General features: G+C 30.8%; 1 protein-coding gene across 2 annotated transcripts; it reads left to right on the top strand.

Moving 5' to 3' along the window:
* LOC105155877 (serine carboxypeptidase-like 18) lies at positions 470 to 7855 on the top strand. 2 transcript variants are annotated; one of them, XM_011071861.2, is made up of 15 exons: positions 470 to 667; positions 777 to 922; positions 1556 to 1632; positions 3269 to 3391; positions 3498 to 3600; positions 3689 to 3726; positions 3959 to 4060; positions 4507 to 4593; positions 4700 to 4867; positions 4973 to 5044; positions 5271 to 5416; positions 5533 to 5646; positions 5791 to 5845; positions 6324 to 6456; positions 7392 to 7855. In XM_011071861.2, the coding sequence occupies exons 1-14, from the start codon at positions 525 to 527 to the stop codon at positions 6405 to 6407; spliced, it is 1458 nt and encodes a 485-aa protein (XP_011070163.1). In that variant the 5' UTR covers positions 470 to 524; the 3' UTR covers positions 6408 to 6456; positions 7392 to 7855. The 2 variants fall into 2 exon arrangements, with proteins under 2 accessions (XP_011070163.1, XP_020547110.1); XM_020691451.1 differs by lacking the exon at positions 7392 to 7855 and adding an exon at positions 6690 to 6880.

Genomic DNA, 8164 nt, shown 5'->3' with positions numbered 1-8164 from the left:
TGTACAGAAGCTCAATCTTTGAAGTCGACATAAGTATACAATCAAACCCGATTGTTAAATCACATAAGTATACATATATATATATATATGTATACAGTCTTGTTTTACTACCTCAAAATCAATCCAATCCACTTGTCCATTAATTGCGACGGTGTATGGGTTGGGCAGATGAGTTGGGGGAGCTTCTTCTGGAACCCTAAGCGCAACATTGGGATTTGTTCTGGGATTAAATTTTCTATTGCAATTTTTATTTTAACTTATACTTCTAACTCCATTTGCATATGGCATCATTAATTTTACCTAAGAAAATATAGGTGTATAAATTAAACAAAACAGAAGATATGCAACAGATTGCGTTTTTATTTTATTTTATTTGGGGTGGGGTGGGGTGGGGTGGGGTGGGGGGGGTTGTTCCTATTTAGGGTTATATCGCCTTTGACATAGTATTTATATATACACAATCGTTCATCAAATTACATGCAGTACTCTTACGTATACCATCTAAGAGAGCAGTGGTACAATTAATGGAGATACTCTCCATGAAACCATTAAGGGCCCTAGTAATTTTGCTGGTAATTCTGTGCACTAGCAACACGGTTTTTGCACAGCGTGTGATTCAGACTCTGCCTGGTTTGCCCGACAAACTACCAAACAAACTTGAGACAGGGTAACCTAATTATATTTCCAAATTTTCGATCTTTCTTTTGTTCATTTTATCCTGTTTGCTTCCTTCTTACTTATAATAGTTTAAATGTTTTAAATTATTGGAAAATTAGGTATATCGGCGTCGGAGAAGATGAGGAGGTGCAACTTTTCTACTTCTTCTTTGAGTCGGAAGGCGACCCTGAAAAGGATCCCTTCATATTTTGGATCACTGGTGGACCTGGTTGCTCTGGTCTTTCCGTCATTCTCATGGAAATTGGTAGGTATTATTGTAGTATTTTTATCTTTTAAGTTAGTCACTGAATCATTTTTGATACTCAGTGTTCTACTCATCAGTTTTGGTCCCTGCTGTCCACTAATGGAGATGGCAAACTTTAATTATTTTAAGAAAAATTGAGGATCAAAGTTGACCAGGTCGAAATATGAGGCACGAAATTTTAGTTCTATACATGTGCTGGCTGAGCCTGTATGGAGGGTGCACTCCAAGAAAATTTACTCTTGTCTATGATTTTATTAGTATGGGCTAAAACCGTAATAAATAAAATTATTATTAATTATGATTAAACAAAAATCGTTGCAAAAATTTAGATTATCCATCAAGAAAATTATTTTTACCATTACGTTTAGCCATTACAAATATTTTATTAATATTCACAAAATCTACCACCAATCGCTGCGGATCGTGATTAATAACTATTTACTAGAGCTATTTATTTTAAATCGTTACAATTAATTATAATTAAATGTTACATTTCTCGTGGTGGTTACTTAAATCTGCACGTAATTTTCGATCGGGAATATTTATGGGTTGAAGTTAAGTATTTCATGAACTAAAATGAAAGAAATATTTGTGCATTTCATTGATTAATTCGATATTCATATTCTGTTGTAGGCACTTTTGTTATCGATTTTCCCAATTGCACTGGGGGTCCAACGGCGTTGAAGCTGAACGAGTATGCTTGGACAAAGGTGTAGTATTCTCCGTTTTTGGTTAAATGCAACAAAATCCTGTGAAAATATCACAACAAAATATAATATTAATGGTAAATGATATTATACATAAAATTATTATTATATATAATTAGTAACGTATTTATAGCAACAACACATATAATGACAATAAATAATTATTAATTGACTGTATTGACAATTATATTCATATTTTTTTTAGAGTAAATAACATTTCACACCCCTAAAATATACCACCTTCATCGATTACCTCTCTAAACTAAATAAACCTTCACTTACCTCTCTCTCTTTGTTATAATTCTTTAAATTAAATAAAAATAGATAAAATTACCCTTGACTATTAATAATATAATATATTCAATTTTAATGTCCTCTATAATAAAATATATCAATCAATTTGACTTAAAATTTTATGAAACTATGATGTTTATAAATTAATACTATATTAGTATAAATTAATTAAGTACAAAATAATTATTTCAAATTTGAGTAAGATAAATAGTCATATTAATTTAGCACAAGTTCATACATTAAATAGTTTTAATGAATAAAAATGCATTTTTAATATTAAAAATTTGCTCATACCGTACTTCATACTCATGGGTATTTTAGTGTATATATTCTATCCATCCCAAGGAAAAAATTGTTCCAACAGGTGTGTGTCCGAGTCTGAATCTAATGTAAAAATATTAGGTACGGGCCTGGTTACTAACTATTAAAATGGTTTGAATCCAGGTATTGCCCATTAATTTGACAAGCCTATCATGTTCACCTAGAGTTAGGTTAAGAGACCAAATAGAATTATTATTTGGGAAAAAATTATCTTATTAATCCTTAAACTACCTCATTGATGTTTGGGCGCCAAATCGATAGGCTCGACAGTCACTTGTAATATTTTTCTATTAAAACTACGTCTAGTACGTATAATGCACAAACACAAGTTTATAAATTTATTTACTAGTCCAACAGTAATTTATCAACATCGGAAATGAATAAAATTTGAAATCAAATTGATTTATATATTTCATTATAGAGGGTATCAAAATGAATATATGATATTATTAATGGTCAAGGGTATTTTGTCACTAAATTATATACAAGTGAAAATATTAAATTGTCATTAGATATGTTTGTCTCTAATCTTCATATTTTTGTGGTGGAATAATAATAGATAAATAAATCCACCTGAAAAAATAAAACTAAAGAAACGCAAGCTAAACTAATCTATACTATATATAATTGAAAAGCATCTTATTGATATTTTTAATTTATTGATATATTAATATTTTTATTTTTTTAAAATTGAATAATTATTTTTAACTCCCCGCTGATTATGATTTTTTATAACTAATTTTCGTAGGTTTTTTTTCTCATTCATTTCATCTTATATATATATATACAGTATCTTATATATATATTTTTGTAACTTCTTAATTATATAAAAAGTAAATAATATAATTTCAAAAATACTTTGTAAAAATTATACACATACACAGAATGTGCCGCACTTACTACTTTAAAGACAAGGGGAACGTGACTCCTACAACGAGAGACACAGGACTACTTTTTCAAAAATTTACTGTTCCATATATATTCCATTTATACTTCGATTGAGAAATGCATTTTCAATTTTCAGTCGGCTAGCATTCTGTTCATAGATCAACCCGCTGGTACTGGATATTCTTATTCAAACACCCTCAAAGGTTACATCACAAACGACACTTTGTCAACAAGACTTTCCTATGACTTCCTTAGAAAGGTGAGGAAAAAAATTCAAAATAATTTTTATTTAAACTGAATACGATATTATAATAAATAAATCTCTTTCAAGAACTAATTAAGATTGCTTCATTGTTGGTTTGCAGTGGCTTATAAAGCACCCGCAGTATCTAAAGAATCCACTCTACATTGTTGGCGAATCTTACTCTGGCATCACTCTTCCTCTTATAGTCGATGAAGTGTATAAGGGTATGGTAGTATTTTTTTACATAGTTTTGTACATAGTGTTTTTTATACCGCATGCTAGTATATATATAATTCGGGTTTTTTTTTATAGGTCTTGAAGCTGGGGATAAGCCTACATTGAATATCAAAGTAAAGTTACAAAAGACCTAACACTTTAGTAGAAATAAGTTAATTATTTAGATCAGATTCGATCGGATCGAACTAATCATATGACAAGTGTACTATATGTACTTATCATGTGATTAATTTAGGTCTGACTGGACCTGATACAGATTAGAATTTCTTTTAACTAATGTGTTATTTCTTTTTTTTGGAAAAAAGACTAATTTCCTTTTTATAATTATCTTGGAATTGAGAGCAGGGCTATGCATTGGGAAATCCTATTACAGATTTATATCAGGACATTAATGAAAGAGTACCATATGCTCATGGAATGGGCCTCCTATCCGAGAAATTATATCAGGCAATCTCATCCTCTCTACTTTTACATTGTTTCAACAACGACCGATGCTATTTTCTGCAGGTTTTCATGTTGCAAACTCTTTGAAGATTATGCAACATCAGAATTACGATATAAGAAATGTTAGAAATATTATTAAATTATTTTTTTCTAATAGTTTAAATTTTTAGATATGATGGTAAGATGAGGTCCTCAATCCAAATGTTATTGCTACCCCATTTATGAGAGAACAAAAGCAAAAAAAAAAAAAAAAAAAAAAAAAAAAAAGAAAAAAAAAAAAACACGTGCAATGCTTGGTAGAGAAGAATAGCGTCTGTACGGAAGGGGAGCGTTCCGTTAAATATATTAAAATATTAAATTATATTTTTATAACAATTTAAATTTTGTGAGGTAGTTCAACTTTTTAGGTTAACAACCTTCTTATAACAATTGTTGGTGTTGGTTTTCAGTCAGCAAAAGTTCATTGTCATGGGAATTATAAAAATGCAGATCCGACGAACACTATATGTGTAAATGATCTCGAAAAGATAAATCAGGTAAGTACGAAAAACTTTATTTAGCTTTCTTAAAACATAACTTATTAGCACTACTTATATATATCCTTTACGACTAACATTTAGTATTAATTTGATTTGTACATAGTGTCTCGCCAAAATATACCAGCCCCACATCTTAGAACCATGGTGCGACGAGGCACTATGGGCACCAAAGAGACGCGATGTTATGTCGTTGTATCCATCTTCTGTTGATGAAATAGCATTAGATTTCATACAACCCGTTGTTACTCGTAAGAAAAAAGAATGGTGTCGGGTAATATTCTCTCTCTCTCGCTTCTATCAAATGTCCTTTAATTATCCCTTGTTTCCTTTTACATTTTGTTTGATTTTTATGTCAATGTTGCTCTTTGTTGTTTAGGAAGATAATGCTTTTCTTTCCCATTCATGGGCAAATGATAAGGCTGTGCAGAAGGCTCTTAATGTTCGTGAGGTATGAAAATTCTTATTAATTAGAATTAGGTTTTGACATAAACGAATCAACATAGAAAACGTGATATATTTGCTATGTGATTCGTTATTTTTTATTAACTGTATACTAATTACATGATAAGTACAATGCACTGTGATTGGTTCCGGTCTGTATACAAATCAGTCAAGTGAACTATACAGATATCATTAGTGTTTGTGAGAAATAAATTAATATAAATATTCAACAGGGAACACAATGGGTAAGATGCAACCAAACCCTTAGACATAGCAAGCCTGGTCCAAGTGGAAAAATTCCTTATATTAAAGATGTTCCAAGTACAATAGGCTATCACAAAAAGTTCACACAGACAAATGCCCGAGTTTTGATTTTCAGGTAAAAATTTGATATTAGTTATAAGTTTATTTTTTGTACATTATTTAATTCTTGTAAGTATATCTATTAGAATAATTTTCTTTCCTATACTTAATTTCAATTTAATATGTTGACAGCGGTGATCACGACTTGGTGGCTCCTCATACATCCACGGAGAAATGGATAGAATCTCTTAAAGTGCCGATTAAAAGTGATTGGAGACCTTGGTTTGTTGACGACCAAATTGGAGGGTTTGTTCTTCGATCCCAGTACTTGGCTCATATATACAATTAATATTCTTGATTTGCAAGTTTATTTGATTTTTAATAATCTAATTTGTTCAACCTAATTTTACTGATAAATTGCAACTTTTTTTTTTTTTTCGATTTTTAAAGATACACAATGCAGTATGCACAAGGGAACTATGAACTGACATATGCCACTATAAAGGTAAGTGATACTTGTTGTTCTTATTTATATTCTTCATTTTTATAAATTTAACTCAACTACGAAATATAATTGGTCTCATTTCACAACTATCTATCTAGGTCGAGTTTGACATTCAAAGTAGACCGCTAACAATACAATTAGCATCAAACTTTCCCATATACCAAATGATTCAGAATCGATAACAATTTGAACTATTTATTTTTAGGTTACTTTCTCATCTCTAGAAAAAATATGAACATTCCTATGATTGTATGAATAAAGTTGAATTCAGGAGTCGGAGTGTCAATAAATGTACGGGTATTTGTTTTTTAATGTGACTTTATTATAATGGGTATTTATTTCACTTAATATAAGTTTATTATAATATAAGGTGATTGTAGCATGAGTTTGTTAATTGAATTGTTCGGAAAAAAAAATTGAAAACTTTCACTAATAACCTGTACTTATCTGACGTGTACTTACTCTTTGGTTGTTTCAGGGAAGTGGTCACACAAATCCTGAATTCAGACCCAAGGAAAGCTTTGCTCTGTTCGATAGATGGATTCGTGAAATCGAGCTCTAAATTGACACTTTTTCAAAAGTAATATCAAGATGGTGAACGTCTACATCGAGTAAGAATTTTAAACAATTATTTTTATTCTTAATATTATTCTTAAGTCTTTTTGTCAAAGCATTAATTAGCACACGAGCATGTATTAATGTTCTTATTTAATTAAACTATAATATCAAATAAGAATGATTATTATATAATCAGATCATTAATTTTTATTTTATTCCCTATTTCACACCCTAGTTATGTTATGAATGATTATATAAATATATAATCTACTTTTGCTCTTGATAGGTATTTAATTAAGCAGGAAGTAAAGAACTGGCCTATGAAAGTACAGTTCCGGAAGGAAAAACCTGAAGAGTTTTTTCCTATTATGAACGTATGATTTACTTTGGTTGATGTTAATGTAATAATAAAGTATTCTCATTATCATTAGACCCATTTTAATTCTTTGCTCTAAGATTATTTAGATTATTCGACAACGACAACTGTTAAGTGGGTTCAACTTTTTATTTTGAATTTTATTACATTTTATATTTCAATTAATATATACACGTTACATGTACAAAGATAAGGAATATAACTTCAAAGAATCTTTATATCGACGTAATTGATTTTAATACCACGTAACGAGATTGTGAAAAAACAAGAAAAGATCAAAATCGATTACTTCACATTGATTCAACCCCAAATAGGTTAAGTCTAAATGAGTAGGGTGGATAACAAGGTTTGATTTCAAAATAGATCTAAAAGAATTCATTTAAAATAGATCTAAATAGAGAAATATGTTCAATGACACAAGCAAATGTATCTTTGTCTTCGTATTTCACCAATATGAAGAAATTTTGGGATGAAATGACAAAATTGAAGCTAACACTACAATGCACTTGTAATGGATGCACTTGTAGTGCGTCAAAGGCTGTGGCAAATTTGGCTGCATTCATACAACTCATCCAGTTTCTAATGGGGCTTAGATGGTTTTGATGATGTCAGACATCAACTTATGGAGTTGTCTGATACCACTGAAAAAGCAGCACTACATGTGAGGGGAGGTTCCAAATATGAGAAGAAGAAATATAATGCAGACAAAAGAACTCAATATTATGGACACTGTGACAGAACATCGCAGAAACTTGCTTGAAGCTCCATGGGATACCTGATTGGTACAAGGAGTTGATAGACAAGCCAAAACGAGATGTAGGACTTGCCAGAGGATTTGCAGTGGATGATGGAAATAGGAAAGGAACTTTGTCTGATACTAAGGAAGAGTTGGATACATGAATTGATCAAACTCATAAAGAACAATGTACAACTTGATCAATCATAAGGAAACTTTGGACATGTGGATGACTTTCTAGTTATGAATGATTTTTTTTCTGGCTGTGGAGCTAATATTTTAACCTCCTAGATATGGACAGGGGGGTTACAAATGACATGTGTGCTAACTCTTGCATTCATAATATTTTTTCCCTCTTTGCTCATCCTATTTCGGTACATTTACCTTATGTCACCACTCAACTAGTCACTCACACTGGGAATGTATCTTTGCACAAGAATTTTACACTTACAGAAGTGTTGTTGGTACCTCATTTGCATTCAATCTTTTCTCAGTTCCTAAGCTTTGCTCATCCTCATATATTGAAGTGTTATTTTGTTCTTCTCATCACCTATTTTAGGACCAAAAGAATATTAGAGTTCTGGCAGAAAGGAAACAGTCGGGCAATATGTACCTCTTAGATTATTCTTCATTTGATCCTACTGTCATT

This window comes from Sesamum indicum, linkage group LG2, assembly GCF_000512975.1.
Source record: "Sesamum indicum cultivar Zhongzhi No. 13 linkage group LG2, S_indicum_v1.0, whole genome shotgun sequence".
Taxonomy (NCBI): domain Eukaryota; kingdom Viridiplantae; phylum Streptophyta; class Magnoliopsida; order Lamiales; family Pedaliaceae; genus Sesamum; species Sesamum indicum.
Note: the sequence above shows the minus strand (reverse complement) of the source record. Positions and strands in the feature narration are given on the sequence as shown.

Bases quoted from the DNA above. Each gene is read 5' to 3' on its own strand.
- LOC105155877 (XM_011071861.2), top strand. From the start codon at position 525: ATGGAGATACTCTCCATGAAACCATTAAGGGCCCTAGTAATTTTGCTG. The intron at 923-1,555 runs GTAGGTATTATT...ATTCTGTTGTAG, and splicing joins CGTCATTCTCATGGAAATTG to GCACTTTTGTTATCGATTTT. The intron at 5,846-6,323 runs GTAAGTGATACT...TGGTTGTTTCAG, and splicing joins TGACATATGCCACTATAAAG to GGAAGTGGTCACACAAATCC.